At 36.2% G+C, this 20,809-nt stretch overlaps 1 protein-coding gene across 2 annotated transcripts in view; it reads left to right on the top strand.

Annotated features, from left to right (window-relative positions):
* Rgk3 (Rad, Gem/Kir family member 3) overlaps window positions 1–20,809 on the top strand; it is a 74,738-nt gene that overhangs the window by 9,874 nt on the left and 44,055 nt on the right. For both annotated transcript variants that reach the window (XM_069117104.1, XM_069117112.1), the window contains exon 3: window positions 1,994–2,254. In XM_069117104.1, coding sequence (XP_068973205.1) covers window positions 1,994–2,254 — 261 coding nt within the window. The remainder of the gene's footprint in view (window positions 1–1,993; window positions 2,255–20,809) is intronic.

Below are 20,809 nucleotides of genomic sequence, written 5' to 3'. Positions count from 1 at the left end.
CCGTTGAAATTGATCTTTCGGCCCTTAGATCGTGTCTACTATCCGATAGGAGAAAGAGTACAGCCAAAGCAAACGGTCCTTGGTATTGGTATTTATCAAATTTGCAATGCGTTGTGTCGAAATTTTTCAGCAATTTTCTGTAAACGTAGAAAATTCGTATTTTACGCTGGAGATAAAGCAAAAAATTCTTTCAATTTATGGTGATACTATAATTTTTATTTTTCTAGATCTTCCGCAAAACTATGAGTAAGAGTTGGATTAGATCGTTATTAAATTAGAAGAACATTACGCAATAATAAAATTAGTTATCAAGCGCTATTTACAATTTAATAACGAAAGTAAACTAACTAATCCGTAACAGTGAATTTTGATAAAGCTAGGACAGCGAATTTTGATAAATCTTTCTTGGAAAATATGAGTAGAAGTCTCTTCTTCTCGCGTTGCATAATTTTAAAAGCCAGTGACACTAATTACCCCACAGTAATATATAGAAAGTAGTCGAAAATTTTTTCAGTTTTTCTTCGTCTTTCCGATATTTATTACCTCGACGAAGATCCACCACACCGTGAAAGGGTAGATTCGTTTTCGAGCTTATTTCACAAGGGATTCTCAATGAAAATCGTCGAGCGTGAAATAAAGAAGCGACGAGCTTGATCGTGTAAAGGCAGAGCCTAGAAACCTTTAGGATTGAAATATTTTTCAGCTGGCTGTTCGGGATCGATTTCACTTTCGTGTCGTTTACTACTCGACGTTTTACTGGAACTCCATATGCTTCGATATTCCCCGAACAAGAAGATAATCCTGGATAAAACGAAAGCTTTCTCTTAGCATGAAGAAGCGAGACTATGCTTTAAACCTATGAGATTTATTACCCTTTTACGAGAACTAAGCGGATGAATGTAATTCCGTTTAAAAAAGATAAAACGGTTTCAACATATTTATTCTTGACACAAATAATTTCTGAATATCTCAGAAGTAATTTTTGTCTTTAAGGTTTGACAAATTTATTGGTTATTTGCAGTTTTTTCCCTCGTTTATAGCACGTATACAGTGATTTACTTATCGAGATATATTTTCTTTTAAAAACTTGTTAACGTGCACGTTTCGTATCGAGTTTCTAATTAACGACGCGTCGAAATAAAAATTAAAGCGCAGTTTTATTAATTTTTATCAATTATACTATACGGAATAACGAATGTTTGTCGCGTGTAGAATGTACTCGTGTATCCAAATAAGAAGAAAAATCTGCGTGTTTGCGAACGTCATATATATTGTTTATCTTCGCATGACGAGGGATATTGGATCGAAAGCCCGATTTATGAATCTCCATCGATCATCTCTTTTCAATTCAGGTAGCTTGAGCGAAGAAAAAGATAAAAAAAAGAAGAAGAAGAAAAACTGCAAAAGGAACAAGTATGATTTACGGTGGCATCAAAATCCTAGGCAACATTGTATTTCGAATCATTTTATTGAACGACATTTTCACGTGTCGCTCGCGGTGCTTTTTTTCGAGCTTTTCTTTCTTTAGAAGCTTTAGAAGGCGGTCAGCAGTAGCAGCAAAAAGGGGACAATTTCCAAAGGGCCCACGCATGAGATAGTAGGAAGCCATCGAGTGTAAAGTCTGTTCAGTTCAGGACCTAGCGAAAAAAAGGAACGAAAAACGGCATTAAGAGGGAAGGTAGATACGTAGATAGATAAGAATATTAGGAATGTAACCTGACGTCTTTACAACTCCTTTGGCTTCGATTGCATTACCACGATTTCGTAAAAAGTCGCTTTTAGAGAGTTCGATAATACTTTAAGTCTGTCGTTACGAAGAGTTACACGATTAATCGTTTTTAGCAAACTAAAAAAATAGGATATTTAATGAAATAAAGGAATACGACGCTAAATGTATATATCTTCGTGATTTATGATAAACTGTTAATAGAAAATTCGAGTCGATTCGAGAGTGAACCGTCGATTATATATCGGTTGTTTTAATTTGTTTCAGCTGCACACCATCATCATCATCATCATCATGAAGGCACAGTTAAATCTGCTCATTGCAGCAGCGAGCCCAGGCTGACCGACAATGATATCAGCCCTGGCCTCAGAAGAAGAGGAAGTCGAAGAGGGCAAAGTATGCATCATAGTCATCACAGAAAGAGTAATGCATTTTTGGATGTTCCTGATCCCTCGAATCAGATTCAGAGGGAAGAGGGTGAAGACGAGGACAGTTACAGGCTCAGAAGCTTCAGTCTCACCAGCAAGGGTAAGTCTTTTTAATAATTTGATCAGAAAACCTGTTTAATTCCCCTTGTCAACAATTGTCAGCTTAGAACCAGACGATAATAATTTATCATCCATTCTTTTCACTATACATTTACTTCGAATAATAATTCCAATTCCTCTTTCACAAAACACAAAAATCAGTCAAATTACAGTTAATAATATGGGGAGGAAAATTAAAACTTTTATAAATATATAGATCATAAGATACCTATAACTTCCTTTTAATTCAATTCTGTCTATTAATTAATCCGCGAAAGAAACTTTTCTTCGTCATCCAGTAATTCAGAATTTTTCTTCCTAAAAAGAAAATAAACCAAATTAGCGAATGGTAACTGGTAGCTTTCACCCAATAGTTTCAACTGTAAGACAAAAAATGGCTGAATTTCTGCTTTTGCCAATTTCTTTCTTACGGAGAGTGACAACCTCATCCACGAGATTCTAATCGAACCATCAAAATCTTTCCAGCCGGTAGCCTCGATTATAAATTCAAAAAGACACTTGACTCGATGCTCGTACTACGACACGAGCATAAACGTATATCCGATTTCGTCCCCCGTGGACCATTTCTTGCGCCGCTACAAACTGTTTCTATTGCACGGCAGGATCATTTTCCTCTCTGGTTCTCCGGGGATCATCTACGAGCGATTTCTATCAGGTTTATCGGAGACCTCGTAGTTGGAGCCTGGGTTTCTGCCTCGAATTCGTCGTCCGGAGCTGTGGCCTGCGCTCGTCGAGTGAAGAACTCGTGCCAGAAATACACGTTTTCGCGGTAGTTAGAGAAAGAGGGGCGAGAGAAAGAGAGAGAGAGAGAGAGAGAGAGAGAGAGAGAGGGAGAGTGGACGAGAGCTTAGAGAAGAAGGCAGTAGAGAGGCGAGATAAGCGAAAATAGAGTATCTATAGTTGTGACGTCGTACGGCTTCCTCGAAACCGGTTGCTCGCCACGCGAGAGCTTTCAGAGCCAACGAACGCGCGTGAAAGTCGTTTACTCGTTAATCCCCCGTTCCTGCTCCCGATTCCCAACTAAATTTTCGGATTCCTGTAATTGTAGATGTGGAAATAGCAGTCTTGGATAGAGAGAAGCTCTCACGGGCGTGCACGCGCGCGTCAACACCACCAGTCAAAATATTTTGTTGAAGTGGTCACCACTTATAAGAAAACTCTACATCTGGTCTTTTTAGTTTTCTCAAGCACCGAAGCCATCGACAGCGCGTAGACAAAAGACTGCGACGAAGTCAGACCATAAACAGTAGACAGACGACGTTGGCTTCGGGGTTTTCAGTTATTGGGTAACACAGCTAGCGTGCGGATCTGGACCAGCTCAAATTGTATTCTTATTTATAATTACACTTCTATTTAAATATATTTTCTGCCTTACAATTTATCCACGAGTTTTCTCTGTTTACACATCGAATAATCTCAACATATTTTATCTAAATGCGATGCTGTATTATTAGTTCTGATCACTTTAGATATAAAAGTATATTTATAGAATATACTTTTTGATTCGTACTTTATCGTAATCGTGAGCTGGATGGCAGTAGAACATGATCCTTTGGTCGGACATTACCACTGTAGGCAAAGTGCTAGGATACTCTGCCGAAGTAGGATCGTTGCTGTCGAGACGGCAACACCAGGTTTTAAAGTAATCGGTAGACAATGAGTTTTTATGCAAATGCACATTTTTGAAAATATAATTAAAAAAGAAATGCCGAAGTAGAAAATTGTTTTACATATCAAGTATCATAGAAAATACCATGCTTTGGATATTTTATATATCTTTTCGTATTCTGTGCAATTTTGCATCTTTTCTAAATTCCTATTAATCAACATCTTTTGGGATAATTGAATGGAAACCTCGAATATAAGTTTAGAGCACATTTAGCATATTTTGGGAAAAGGCATACATTTCAAACCTAACGTGCTTCTTTCGCTCAACGTTAGGCCTTCTGACAAAATGTTTGCAAACTGTGGTACTAAAATGACCGACACGCACTATATTCTAATGTTTTTAGACCATGGTTTAACGTTATAGAACCATATTTTAATGTTAATTAAACTCCGACTAAAATATTACGTTGTAGACTCTTATGTTCTAGGCCTCCGTATACTAATTTTTCTGGATTAAATACTTCTTAAAAACTAATGGAAAAATTACAACTGTGTGGAACGTCATATCAGTTTATATAGATAAAACATTTTCTTTTCTTTAAGTATAGCATTTTTTGCACGACACGTATACAAGCTCCCTCATTAAGTTTTTGACAAAGTTCATCTCTGATATTAGAATTTATTTCTTGTATAATTCATGTATATTGCTATTATATTTCCTTCTTTGTGATTGATATTTCAGCCTCCGTTTCCATTATGTTTATGTATCTTCATCAATTCTGTCTGTTTTCGTTTCTCCTATTGTTTTCCTTTCGAATTGTTTCGTCTGCAAATTTCATTTGGAAGTTTCAATCTGTCTGACGAATTTTGCGCGGTAAATCGTTGGGATATCCACGACGAGCTCTGAAAATATTTCGTGACGCCTGAAGCTATCGAAATGAATTAATAACGTTGCGAAGGAAAGGCCTATGTCGAATGTTTTTCGAGACGTCGGATTCATTCTTCAGGCTAATATTCATCTCTGCTATTTTATCCTTCGGTTCGCCGAGATCTCTACGAAAACATTCGATTCACGTGATCGCGAATATTTGTTGCTCCTTCTGCCTCCTCTCTCCTTCTTACACGATCGATCTTCGACTTCTGCTGAGAATGATTGTTTTACACATTTCCTAGCCTTTCAATTATTATTATCGTCATTCGTTGAAAATCTTTCGAATATTACATTTTTATTGCGAAGATTTCGCTTTGAAAGACGCTGCTGTCGAAGTAAATCAATTAGAACCTAATAATCTTGTACAATTAAATATTTCGTATTTATTTAAGTATTTAAACGATGGTTTAAACTTTAAGTTCTTTTAAAGTTAAGCTGTTATATTAATTTATAGAATCGATAGCTACAACTTGAGTGAATTTGTTGGAAGTTCTATTTGAAAAAGTCTTGGCTGGCAAGCACTGATCAAAAGTTTGCGATTAAAGCTTCTTCTTCTAGTTAGAACGTAAAACGATCGATAGAGAAGTTTCTACGCCACTATCATTTAAATCTCTTTGAAATTTACGTTCCTACACCGTCTATTTTCCTCACAGGAAATTCGAAATTGAAAATTAAAGGAAACCGATCTTTAGCTTATATTCTTTGAAGAATTTTCATTTCCGATGAAAATCTCTTTCTTCTCTCAAACAAAAGTCGAGTCTCTTGATCCTATGTTACGCCCTCGATATTTCCAGAAACGCGTTATTACAAGTCGCTGTTTGTAACGAGGAAAGTCACCTAAAAGAAAAGCATCGTTTCCAGGCATTTGGAAATACAGATCAAAAGTAAATAATCGCGAACTGGATGTTTAGCGTAGCTCGCGGGAAATCGAGTCCGCTGTCTTTAATCTAATCGCGTTTCTCGATTTCTCGTTAAACGATTTCCGGGGAACGATCGTTCGAAGGAAGGACGTTTGCCTTGCAGGCGTGCACCGCATCAGATTCGAGAGTATCGCCACGGTTTGCTAGGTTTATCGAGTGCACAGCCTGCTGCAAAATTAATATTTCTTCTGGCAGTACTTACTTCGTTAGAAAAATCTCACTTCGTGGATCTTTCTCGCGTAAAGAGGCATTAAAACGTTGATAAGCGCGATAATGTAATGCACGCGTGAACTTTATCATAATTTTTATTTCGAATTATATGCAGCGTAAAAATACTTGTTCCAGTGCTTGGACCTTAAACAACCTGTTAAATCTTAATGACTTTATTAGTCCTTTGATATTGTAATAAAATGAATTCAATATGAATCATTTATATAATAATTATCGCTTTATCTTCAAGATCTTGTTGTATCAAGTACAAGAAACATATGTATATCTTCGACTTTTTGTAAGGAATAATTATGGTTTAAATATTTGCCTCAGTTTCTCATTGTTAAAAGATTAATAACGTAAATCAGGGAATCTAAAAAGAATATTAATTCATCCTAGGCTTTCCTCGTTATGATTCGAATATATTTTTTATTCTCTGAGGTAGTATAGTATACGAGAGATTGAAATTCTTTTGTTTTCGATACCTTTGTTCCATGATTTTCAATATTGATGGGCTTTTTCAATTTTCGATACATAGAAGAACTTATTGAATTTTTGTTCTATCAACCTACTAGAAACTAAACGAAAGAGTTTTCGGTCTTTGCTTAAATGCGAACGGTAGATGTGTCGAGGAAAAATGAAAATCTATCGATAACTGTGGAAATAACGAAATTGGAAATTCAAAAATTATACACCTCGTCCTTCGCACATTTACGCCCAGTACTTTATTCCGTTACAAATTAACTAACGAATACGCTAACTGAGAGAGTTATCTTTTTTTCAGCTTCTCGTTTTCAGTTCACATTCGTTAATTAAAACCGCAATATTTCTCCACGTTTGTGGCTCGTTTGCGTATTTCCTTCTTTCACCGGTGCGATTCATTTTATTTCGCTCTGTCTTCAAATTACTAATTGCGATAAAAAGCGTGTCAAGAAGAAATTCCTTAGAATTAATTCACCAAAGTATCGAAAATTCCTAGCAACTATTTACTTATATGTTATCACTGTAACTAGGCACGACTGTCGTGATCATGTTAACGAACTTTAAAGTGGATCTGAAAATTGTAGAAGTTACAAGGTATATACTGGAAGTATATATCTACGCTTTACAAGTTTGAGGCTATCGTGCATGCTGTATAGCAATTTTGCACCAAGTACATGTTTATAATAAACGTTCGGTAATCTCTATATATGCTGCTAGATTGGTCTTTACCATTACCACGTATTTATATATACCTCATACATAATTCTACTATCGCAATCACGATAGTCGTATCTCGTTACAGTGCTCACGAAATTTCACAGAGTTTCACATAACATGTACGATATACTGGTGAAAATTTTCTGTGACAAATATTCGAATGCTTTCGTAAGCCACTGTACGTATATCGCGTTACAGTCACAATCGTACCGCTTGCATCACTTTTTACAGCGAAATCTTATTACAATTTGTTACGTAGAATTCCTCGAAGAAACACATAACTCGACGATTCTAGAAAGATGATGTCATTACTCGTATTTGTTCTTTGCGGGGAAATTAATTTCCGGGAAATTTGCCCACGGTTCTTTGTCCCTACCGTAAACAAGAATTTACAGGTTGTACGACGAACCGTCGTTATTTCTCGTTAATCAACTTGGCACGGCTACCAGATGTGGACAGTGTAATATCACCAGGCCGTTAACTTTGAGCCAAATCCTCTTACAATTAGCGTCAATGGAATGACCGACGGAAGGACGCCGAATCATTTAATATTTGAAGCTATTGAATCGATCGATGTTCAATGTGTAACGCTGATTCGTCGATATTTTAATGCTAGGGTAACCGATAAATTGAGAATTACGAGTATGAATGGTATAAAATAAGATTTCAGGAAAGGTCAGTATTTTTTTATGCTTCTATGCATAGAACGATCTATAGGAAAACGAATATATTTTATTTATGGAACATTTGCATGTTCTCTTGGTATGCGTATGTCCTTTTCGTGCTTTGGTTTGATATCCTCGTTTTTTATTCATTTATCTTATCTCGTCTTTTTTATTACTCTGTCTTATCAGGTTTAGTCCTTTTAATCTTGTTCGTCCATTTATCAGGCTTCCCTGTAATTTTTTCTTTCTTGATCTACAAAAGTGATTACAAATTTGGGATTATCAAGAATTTCAACGAATAATCTCAATTTTCAAATCAATTAGACGCAAAAATTTCAAAATAGATCTTAATTTTACATTGAGTAAAATATTTTTCTTGTTATAGATACAACAGCTAGGTGAAAGCGCGGTATCGAGCTGGTTTAATAGACAGTTTCACTTTGTCCGACAATATATCCTACTCTGGCGTCCAATATTTTCTTCCCTGTAACACGTAAATCCCTTAACCCTCTTTGAAGGATTTGGGGTTTGACTATATACATACTACGATCCAACCGTTTCTCTGAAAATCAGTATGATTTTTCTATTTTCATCTTTAGCATAACGCAGGAGCAAGAATATTCTATTTTGAATTCTGTAGTCTCTTTTTTAATTTTGAACTTTAATATTAAAAAAGAATAAGATCTTCTATATAAAAATGTAACAGTTTCTTTCAATCTCGCTATTCTCGTCTTCCAATTTCTCTTACACGAGATCATCTCCAAATTTTCCATTAATTCTCGGACGTCAAAAGCTGAGCTAACTCTGGCACACGTTGATATATCATACCTTTCTAGTTACCGTGTTACATTTATTCCGTCAAATCGTATAAACAATTTTGTTCTTTTACACGATCTTACCTATCACGTAAGAGTAAAAAGCTTGTTTCATCGTTACAAAATATAATAATCGACGCTCGTTACAATGATCGAATCTGCGTTAAGCGAGACTCGAGAGCGAAGCTGAGGACGATAATCCGATAACCTATCGTCCCATTAATCGATCTTCCGATAATAATCAGTCTCTAATAAGTCGATACACTTAATTTTCCTCCTAATCAGTCTTATATAGTTAATTTTTGGCTGACTATCGATCGCGTAATAAATCAACGATCGAAGGCTGCGTTATTACTTCGATGTTTTCGGTTCGAGAAACAGGGATATCATTTGCGAAGAATTGGCCGTCTAACAAATTGGATCAGTCTTGAACGGTCGAGACTACCGTTTCACGATATAGCTGTCTTTCGCGCGAAAATAAAACGCGTTAACGAGATCATTTATTTTCTATTTCTCGAGCGTGTAAGCGATATTTGCCACGCTGGTTGAATAGCCAAACTAACGGCCGCTTAATAGAAATTAAACGTCGCCTCGCCCCGTGAACGATTCTATCGTGCGTCAGGAAAATTCGACCACCTGTTAGAGATACAAAGTGAATCGTACTTCTTGACTTACTGCCAGTTTATCTTGTTGATCGCATGCTCATTTACGGCAAGGTTACGTTGTTGTTACCGATCGTTTCGCCAATATCGGGTTATTTATACTTTATTTGTGCAATTAAGTCTGTCCGCCGTTAATCGACGTTCAATACAAATAAGGTTTCGAGCGTTCAACTAATCCGCGATCGTTCATTTATGTACACTGGTAAGCGAAGTATTTAACGAACGGAAAATTACGAGCAATTTGAAGAGAATGATTTGCGCGTTACGGTAAATTAGAGAAGTATCGATAGCTACTGTTTAAATTTTAAACCGTCGATTTTAAACGATAGATATTTCTTTCGAATATTTAGTATTTTAAAATCCTTACCGATGGCAATGTATATCGGTATTGTATATACTATATCTATATCACATATACGAAAAGTATGTATGTATCAGTCAAGCTTAGGATTATACATTTTATCGCGAAATAGTAATTCAGTATAAAAAATAAGAATAGTCTTTACGTTTTACTGATCATTAACTGGCGATTATTATTAATTTAAAAACATGTGGATGATTATCGAATCTGTGTTTTGAAACTCTGTCGAAAGCTTTGGTCTAAAATTTCTGTCAGATTTATCAATCGTGTCTCATAGCGGAAAGAAAATTGTTTAAACGTAGATTATCAAAGGGATTAATCAAGTAATTAGGAGACGTGATTCGTTGCTCTGGTTTTATATCGATTCTTTAAGCAACGATAATATCGTTTCAGAAGATCACAGCGGCTTTTTCTAGTTTCAAACATGAAAGGCTTGTAAAATGAAAATGAGAAACTGAGCGTCGAAACCAATGAGCGATATCCACGTCTGCAACTCTTCAGAGATCTCCCACCAGTGGTTCGATTTAATTTCCCGACTTCAAACGGATGACATCAGCGAAACTCTTTTCGCTCTTCCACTTTTCGTTGATTTCTCCGATACTATCTTAATCTCTCCTGAGTTTTGGCCAGTAACGTCTCGTTTGAGCTTCTTTCCGAGATTACGAACCTTAAAATCAACCGCCTTTGCAGAGTATAGTCTTTAATGAAAACTTTAAGATAAACTTTCATTGAAATATTATCTTGTAATTTATGCTTAAGTATTTTCTTGCTACGTACTTTTTAAAAATCAATTTTTCATTACTTTCAGCTAAATTTTTGGTTCTATTTCAACAACTTCTTAAATTAGTTTTGGGCTTCTCAATATTCTAGTCGCATCGACTATTCCAAAATAGTTTGTCATTCGATATTACGTTCATTCCGCTTCGATAATCTTTTTTTATCTCTAATTTGTGCTCAAAAAAACATCAATCGTTAGACCGTGGATTCTTATGCATTTCTAGCAAATCTACATGTAACATCTAGCGGAGAAACGAATGTTTCTTTAAATTTCATTGCTTTATTTACGTTGCTAAAAATGAAAAATTGCACGAATATTCGCAATCTAGTAACCGATACACAACCGTTTTTAGAGTTCCACGAACGATCTTTATCTAAACAGCACGCCATATTTAAACCATTCTCCTATTCTTCGTCTCAGAGCAACAAACTGCTCTTCCCACGTCCTAAATTGAATTTTATTATCCTGCCATGGACGCTAAGAATAATCTTATTGTATCTACCATCTAGTACGGAAGAGACTCTGTTGACTGTGGTTTAATGAAACCGGTGCGTTATTAAACGGCTCGGATCGTTTGCGAAATGAATATATGAATGAGTAAACGGCGTACCTTGTTCGACAGTGTCGAGACTAGATATCGAGCGTTCGCCTCGTCGTACGTCTAAGTACGGCCTGCCAGGATATTCGAGAGGTCAACGAACACGGAACACAAGGAGGGTTGAAGCTCGACGTAAGTAAACATAACGACCCGCTAACGTTTCGTTACTATAGAATAGTAAATAATATTGATTCGCGTCTTGCCACGCGTCCGCCGTAGGCCATATCCCAGTATACGTCCCTTTTTTTCGATTATTTTTATCGACCTGCATTGTTTACTGAACGATATTCCGATATCTGGCCCTAGTCGGTATTCGAGGGGTTACCGATAGTATTTTCGGTTATCGATAATTAAAATCGACTACCAGTGAACGTACAAAGGGTGAGTCACCTGATGTTAGAATATAAAATTTCTCCCTTGCTCTCAGCGGAAAAAACACAATAGGGTGGAAGGTTGTTAGGAAGGGTTGGTATCATAATAAAATAAATATAGCGAGGGAAATTTTTTTTTTTTTTGAAGTTTCAGAATCATTAATAATTTTTAAGATAATTTTCATTAATAATGGCGATTTTTTAAAATAATTTTTTATATCAATTTTTGTATCATTTTGTATCACGCTATTAATAATTTTTTATGGAATACCCAATTCTTACGAATGGTAATCCGTTTTTCATAACGCGGTCGATGTTTGAAATTACTTTGTAGTCGCAAGCCGGTTGTTTTCTTGTTTTATATTTGTTATTCGTCTATTTAAAGAAGCTTTGAAATGGTAAGGTGTAAGAAGTATCTTCACAAAGACTTACATCCTTCCTTTTGCGTAAGATTATCTTTTGTGAGATAAAGAGATCTGCTCGTTAGAAGGTTAATACATTATGCATGGATGAATTTCTTTTTATCAGCTATGACATAACAAAAATATATCGACACTTCGATAATGATTACCTTTATATAAACAAAACCTGTGTTACGCTTTGTCTTTCTCGTATCGTTAAATTTAATGAAAAAATCGGACTTTCGATTATATTCAATTACGACTGCTGATCTTTATATCTTAATATTACAGTGGCTTTATGTTTATCGTTTCGCAAGTACGAACATGTATTTATGAAAAATTTTGATTACAAATCCAAACACAAATATACGCAACGACTTCGAGAACGGTGCATCGCATCGAGAGTTGCTATGCTACCTTTAACAATTTACGAAGGTTGTGGTCAACTTTGTATTCAGGAAATATACGTGCACCTATTTATATACTCGATTATAATCCGCTGTTACGGTCAAACATATTAACCACGTTAGATCGTATATTTATATCACGTGTAACGCGCGCGCTTCAGCGGCATCTACGAATTAATTAAAATCAAAATTCAATAACGATTAACGGTACAACATCACCTTTTCATAAAGGAAACATGGCTTCTTTTCTCAAAGAAATAAGATACGATAAAATAAAAAAGGAAAGCACAAGAATAAAATTATTTCCCGTGTAAAAATTGTAGCGATAAGAATTAAACATTTCCTGGAATTTCATAGGAAAGGGGAGAAGTAATAATAACCGACGTTAGGTTTTTCAAAGCAAAGTGGATCGCCATCAGCAACAAGTCACCCTTGTTTCTGTTTATTTCTCTTCCTCTTTGCTTCCAGCAGTCGTATTGTACCAGACGTTCACTGCGCTGAAAGTTTCGAACGAACGTGCTCGACGAAACAGAGAAGGATGAATCATAGCGAGGAGAGCAGCCCTCATAAAACGAACGGTACATGTCCATACAGTCGTGGAAGATCGTTGATCGATACCGGTCATGTTTGCCCGTCATTTCTTCTCGCGCCCTTCATCTAAGTTTATTCTGTATACCCATCGGATATTAGAATCGTTCGTGCTTCGTCAATTCCTAGAAAATTAATTTTTGTTATTTTTACGTCTCGAAGATCTTACGTTAATTGAATTTTGTGTGCACAGGAATTGTAATATTTCTATTTCCAACGGAAAGGTTCGTGACAGGCATATAACTTCCATCGAGCAAATAGATATGTCGCTCGAGTTTGAAAGGAATTCGATATAAATGCAAGTTTTTTTTATTCAAATAATTGACCTTAGCTTCTCCTGAAATTTACAATTTGTCAGGATATTTTTCTACAGTTTTCGAACAGATACTCTTTTACCGTCAGTTTCACAAACAAAATCGTTATCTTTCCTTATTATTTTTTCCTAATTAAATATTCTACAATAACTTGTTCTTTCTAAATTTACGATATCTCTTACTTTTTCGGAACCTTTTTAATCCTTACTCTTTCCATATCAAAATAGAGATATCGTACTGAATCGACGAACACTTTTTGTTATTATTTCGACATCAGTAATAGATATTTTTATTCGTATATTTAGATTAAACGTTGTAAAAGAACCTTTGGTTCGGTTTGAAGATAATTTCGTATTTCCGTAAGTCGGAGGGATAAAAGCATTCGACGATAATGATATTATCGCAAACTCGAAAGTTACATCAGTCATAGAGTACGTCACAAGCCCGTGTAAAAACAAGTTGTATCAGATATAACTGCCGTGCACACGATATGCAAATTAAACTCTACATTGAGCTACGCCGATATCGTGAAGGAGCGGACAAGTTCATCTTGTTCCCTGTGAAACGTTTTTACGATTACGGGTCGCTACTCCCAAGCATGATAATCTTCGTGAATTATCTAGGATAATTGCAAATCAATCAAATCTCCTACTACGATAAAACTGTAGAATAATTTTAATAATGGTATTTTTATTTAGATCGTGCATCGTTATATCACATTAATATTGTAAGACGTTTTTGGAGCCCGTGATTAACGAACTTCGTTAACCCTATCTACACAATCTTAATTTAATTTTAATAATAACGCTCTTCAAAATATGCATCATTCTCTTCGATGTTCACGCGAGGCCGTTAAAAAGTTCAACTACGTCAAAATTACCACGATCGATAGAAATTACCGCCTTAATAAAACTGAAGCATAAAACTTGTACTAAAATAACAAAAATGAGAGAGGTAAAAAATAATTATTACAATCTACATACTTTACCAAAACCATTGAAACCGTAAAAAAATGCGATATCGTAAATCTATAAAATTCCTATGAAAAATTACGAATCGATGATTCTGATTGTCTTAACAATTTATACTGTTAAATATTTTTGAAATTTCCAGAACGATAAAATATTAATATCTTGATATAAAAATAATCGTCGCGCGACCGTAATGAATTTTCACGATAGTTTAACGCATGCAAAGATAGTAACTAATTTTTACATGAAAAAATTGTTCTCTCATTTTAGGTACAAACCTATTCGAAATGATAATTCTGTAAATACATATTTTGGATCGATCACGCGATACAATTATATCGATGCATGCTGTTGTTGTTGCAATTGTACCTCACGATCGCATTATGCGCGTGTATTTAATTAAAATTGAAATAATAAACGTGAAGTTACCGCACGGTTAACTTCCCCCTGGCAAGCCTCGGCTGGTGGATAGTACGGATATAACGATTTGTTGACATTGCCACGGGACAGAAAATATACCTCGTATGTGCAGGTGTATTTTCTGTCATAAACACTCCGGTGAAATTACCGGTCCCGCGATATATTTATAAGCACGGCGAGTATGCTTCGCGCGGCTATGAATAACGTCCCTTATTTTTCTATTTGTACGCGTTGAGTCTTTAATATTTAGCTAATGCCTTATAGCCATGTATTTTATTTCAACAACGATCGGTTGTCAAAGTTTGCTTTTTATTCGTTTTAACCTTTTATTCGTTTCGTTTTCAAATCGGAATACTTCTCCTTTTGTGTAACTGTGATTAACATTTTTTGACGATTCTAACACTGTCCGAATTTTTGTATCGTTATCGTTACCAAACACGACGGTAAAGAAATTTTGACATAAAATCCGAACGATTATGCTTATCGACAATGGTTTATTTATACTTTTCTGAAACTTAAAAAATTGCTTATACACAGGAAACGACAAGATTAATCTAATCTTTGGCTGTTTGGATTCTCCAAGGTAGTTAGCTTTTCCTTTATTTAAATTTTATTTAAATCTTGTTAAACCCATTCGAATTCTTCCGTGGATTTTAAAGTTTGATAACTTTTTCTGCAATTCCCTGATTATTTCCGATGCTGAAACATTTCCGATTTTACAGATTTCAGTTTCACGATCTTGGAATATTATTATTATAGATCCTACAACCTCGTATTTGCGAAAATGAATTTGTCGATGGCATATCGCTCTACTCTACTTTCTCCATCGACGGTCGCGGTCGTCACGAGAAAGTAACATATCTGACATCTGAAATAATCTTCGCGTTAACCCTCCCGCGAAATCGCAGTTCAAGGTTTGGATTTGGTAGAGAACGTGTCACGACATAAATCATCGAATGCGTTCGTCGCGGTAATAAAAGTTAATGAAAGGGACCGGCTGGCGCAGCCTCGAAATAGATTTCATCTTAAAAATAAACGATGATCCCCTGGCTGGTGCTGGTTAAAGGAAAATCCGTGTTTACCAACAACGGTGGTAGGCTGCCGCCTTGCCGCACGGAAAATTATTAATTACAGGCTTGGTTAGCCGAGTGAAATAAAACGAAAATTTCTTTCAGGGTTCAGCGAGCATTCCCTGTCGAACAGACGAGCTGTACCGTTCGTACGGCCGACAATATATCGTGTGAGTTCATTTAACCAGTGTAAGACACACAACGTGTCTGCACGGTATTGCGTTTCAAAGTAATGCTGTAAACCGCTCTAAAAATATGGCTCGAAAGATGACGAGGCTGAACCCTTTTCCCCGCTGCTCGATCGGTCCCGTAACTCGTTGCTTCACGGCCGCTTTAACGCGTTAAAATTTCGGAACAGTCAAATTATTTCGAAGTTTAATTAATCGTGGAAATGCGCTATGCACGCTACGTAGGCGTAACTTGTATTATCAGAAGGTTAAGAAAATATTTCACAATTTTTATGAATATTTTATGCGTATTATAGGAAAGTTGCTGAAATTCTATTAGAAATTGAAAGATACGACTAACGTGATCATATTGGTAAAATGTGAAACTAACTTTGATATTTAGCGTCTGATGGCGAATCTTTGAGAAGAGAAAAGAAATCGAGATTTCAGAGTTCACTGATATTTGTTACGATGCTGTTACGTATCTAGCAAAGAGCAACTTGTTCTATTGTTATTACAAAAACAACAAGGATTATCGATCAACGGGAAGAGTATATCTTCCCTGTTAACATTTACCAATTTGACGCCACTCTGAAATTAAACGATCGTTTTAATACCGCTCGATATTAAACAATCCTCTTGTAAATTCATTGACTACAGATATGGAATAGAAAAACCATATGAAACTAGCCAAATAATCGAACCGAGCAACCGAGAAAGCACAGTAATCCTTCTATTAGTTTGGTAGTTTAAACTCAACTTCGCTTGACTTTATCTGACTATCGACTTTTACTTAATCACTTGTGGCACGCAATTTTCACGGAAAACGCGTCGATCCTCGAAAATCGCCTTTCGAAGCTTCTCTGTTCCTCGGCGTACGCCAATGGTGCGACACGAAATTGCGAGTCGCGTTCGCATGTGCGACACGAAGCTGTCGACCTGTTTGCTACGGCCTGTTAATCAGCGAGCCGCGTAGATATCCGGATCCCTGTTTAAATAATCCCTCCTTTTCCTTCTATAGAAGAGAAAAAGGAAAGAAAGAGAGAAAATAAAAGAAAAAACGTACCGCTCTTCTTCCACGCGGACAAAGATACGATGTGATCCGCGCATTAATCCGTGGAATAGAAATAAGGTATTACTGGCTGGGGAAGGAATAGGAATAGGATACTATAGTGATTGGGGGACAAAAGCGATGCCGACTCGAGGCTGCGAACGATACGTATTTCAATCAGGTATCGAACGGTTCTCGTAGGTATTGCGCGGTATGCGCAATGAAGAGTCGTCCCAAAGGGATGATTTGTTGAAACTCGGCAGGATCGAACGACAGATAGATACTCGTTTCCCTGGGAATTTCAGAGAAGTAGCGCGTATTTCATCGTTGATCGAGTGAAATCGTTGGGCAGAGGGAATGCGATATGTCGGAGGTTTTCTGTGGCTAAAAATGGTGAAAAATATGGAGTAGATCGAGTTCTTTCATGGTTGCTCGTCGGTGAGGAATTTGAAAAAGCTGCAGTTATTTCTGAGTTCCTAAATTCTTAAACTGTAAGGACGGCCAGCCATTCGATTCGTTGAATTCGATAGGAATTGGACAAGAGCTTAGAATTCTTGAGTATTTGAATTAGAAATTCTTCGATTGCTACTTCTCCGATCATAAAAGTTATTTTAAAACTCGAATCTGACGAGCACGACACATTTTCGCAAATTTTTAGCATTTCTAAATAACGATGTCCAAAAATATATATCCACCAGGACGCCAAAAACGCGAAATTGTAACTGCATTGAGAATTAACCATGTGACGTTGTATCGTGAAACCTGCGAATGGAATTGGAGAGACAGCTGTTTTTCAAAAGAACATGGAAATTATATAGAGATATCGTATCGTCTAAATGGAATATGGAAATGACGTACAAACGATAGGAAATAATATAATCTCGTATAAGACTTAGCATTTTTATCTGCAGATCTTTAATGATCGACTTTCCTCGAAATTGTATTTCAGTCTTGTTTTAAAACATTCAGTCAATGACCATCGCTGGCAACAAAATCAAACAGTTACATTTAATAAAAGAACGACTGTGCAAAGAAAACGTTCGGTGTCCGATAAGACAATTTTTAACGACGATCACACAGTTGGCAGGTATTCTTCTGAGAATACTGATCAAGTTTCGCGTTAGTGCAGCGGATAATTGTGACGAACGTTGTACGATAAGAGGTGTACGGCGTTTCGATTGATTTCTTCCGTAAAGAGGATATACAGTTAGAATTTAATTCTGCGAGTGCAGAGATAACGAACACGGATCTGGATTATGAGATTTATCTCGGGTGTAATTGATCTCATGTTTTTCTTCGTGTGTTCTTCGTGTGTTTCGCCCAAGGGGTGAAATTTGACTGGCGAATTTGATTAAATTGCGAGTATCAGAAATTGTTGAAATTCCTGGATGGAAACGAAGTTTCACTAATCACAAAGATATCGTATTTCAAATATCGTGTTCGATGATCACGTTATACTTGATTTTTCTTCATCGCCATAATGAAGTTTGATTTCATCAGCCCGAGATTGAAGTTTGACTTAAACTACCCCGTGATTATGAAGACGAAGTTCAAATTGAATTGTACCGTTACGAGAACGAAGTTCAAATAGAATTTCATCACTCGAAGGGACGAAGTTGAACTTGGTGCTCCGTCATTCTCTGGATCAGGTTAAATAAAAAGAATCAAATAACTCTCCCGACCGTAATGGAGAAAAAACAATATTTAACGAGTTTGCTAATGACAACTCAAAGAAAAAAAGGAAAAGAGATAAAGTATATCGTGCGTTTAATCTCAGTCTGGAACAGATAAAAAACAGTTGGATTGTTGGGGAATTAAAAGAGGTAGCAATTAGGAGCCGAGAAAAGCCTGAGCTTTTCCAGCTGTCTCGTTATCATAATTATACCAATTGCACGCGAGAATCAGTCGATGAACGAACGAAAGAGATTAACGATAAATCGTAGAATAAACGATAAACTGATTTATACTGTAACGTTTTATTAATCGGTGGAATTTTGAATCTACTAAAAGAATTATTTCGAAGGAAAAAATGCAACGAGATTTAGTATCGAAGCGCAGGTGATCCAGTGGGATTTTGTTGGAAATTAATGTTGTATCAGTTCGTCTTGCGTAAATAAATCCAATCAACTCTCTCGATGCAAGATACGTTCATTTAAATAACTCGTTTACCGGCGATCGTTGGAATTCGAACGAGACGATCGAGCCGCGTTTCGCGCAAAGAAAAATTTAAAAGGACGATGAAATTTTTAACAAGTTCGCCCCGTAGAAAACAGCTGCGACCCGTCTCATTATTCTATCATCCGCACGAAATGCTTCAGCATGGCGCGGCACTTTTGAAAAATTCAACGCTTTTTACTGTATTTCCTACGGTTCTCCAGGAAACAAAAATAGAAAGAAAGTCTGCTGTCCAAAGCGAATTTTCGAAGTTTCTTGTCGGAGAGAACGTGATCGGAACGAACGCATTTTATAAATTTTCTTTTTGTTGGTTCTGTGCAAAAAGAGAATGCGCGTTTCGAAAAATTGGCGTGGCAGATGGTTTCAGCGTGCACGAGTACGGAAATAAAGACTTAAGCATTTATAAAAGAAAAACATAGAAAATAAAAAATGACTTGTGAAACGATACTTGAAGTTAATATGACATCTGTGATCGACAGAATATGCGAATAATCACACCCGATATAAGAGTTAACAATTATACCATTACGCAACGGTAATTACACTGGCGAAAACTTTGTAACTAGATAGCGTTTTACAAGATCCCTTGTACAAAAAATTAAGTTCGCTTTAATTTCACCTAATTTTACTTTACGTTCTTGCAGCATACAATTTTAGGTTATTTGTTTAACATTTGACGTTATAATTGAATTCAACTCGATTCACAAATTATTGCTCCTTTTCGAAGAACCATTATTCCTTAACCATGGTATTTCTCATTAACTCGGAACCACGGTATCTTTAACTCGCGAAATAGCAAAACTTCGATGGATTGTTCTAAAAACTCTAGAAACGAAAAGAATAGTTGGGTATTATTTTTTTTTAAAACTGCCATTGGTTCGTGGGCTCTCTATATTTCATCCCACGAAGCGTACGCGCCGCTTGATATTTGTTCTTGCAGCGGACATGTTCGAACTTTAGAGAATGCGAGCGTGAACACAATGCGGCTGTCCACCCATGCGTAAACCTGTATCACTTGACGGTGGATTCTAGGCTACCGTCATCGAAAAAGTTGCCCCACGTCAGACCCATCGATTCGGCCAGTTTTAACCATTCACCAAGAATCTTCTCTATTCTCAGAACGTATTTCGGATGTCCTTTCGTATCGATTAGGATTATATTGCTTTTTGCTGGAAGGTAACGAAAACAGTTGCTTTCTCGAACGAAGAATTAAAATGCTTTCGTATAATATACGTTTATTACGCTATTTTCCAATGTAAAGTTCTTGATATCGAAGATCTTTTAATCTTTTAATTGTTCATAGTCAAACTAACGTTGTACCAATGTTGGGTTCATCCCGCGAGGGAAATTATTCTATAAAATTTTCGATAGATATACAAATTTTTAATGAAAATTAACAATGGTTTTGGTCGTTTGTTTCTATTACTGCGAACACAGGCATATGCATATATTTCGCTGTCACACGACCATTACATTTTAAAAGACGCTAATTGGTGTAATTATACTTTTTTCGTTACGTTGATTTTAACAGAGTTTAAAATGTGCGTACTTTTGCGCCTTGTTATAATAAAACGGGATAATGTAATTAAAACATTTTACCACATTCTTATAAATTTCTGCACGTTACACGATTACTCAGCTATAAAATTCTTTTGCTTTTATCGTTACATACAGATGTATGGAAAAAAATAGAAAAAGCTGCGTGAGAAATTTTATCACGGTTTTATAAATTTTCACACGTTGCGGAATATATTCCATTCCAATTATCAAGCGTTTAATATGCCATCGAGTTCTGATCGTATCTGTAGTAGCAAATTTCCGTATTTTCCTCGTTTGCACGCAAAATTCGAAT

Source organism: Bombus flavifrons, chromosome 1 (genome assembly GCF_040668555.2).
Source record: "Bombus flavifrons isolate JBK064 chromosome 1, iyBomFlav1_principal, whole genome shotgun sequence".
NCBI classification, from domain to species: Eukaryota; Metazoa; Arthropoda; class Insecta; order Hymenoptera; family Apidae; genus Bombus; species Bombus flavifrons.
This window is presented reverse-complemented; position numbering and strand designations above follow the sequence as displayed.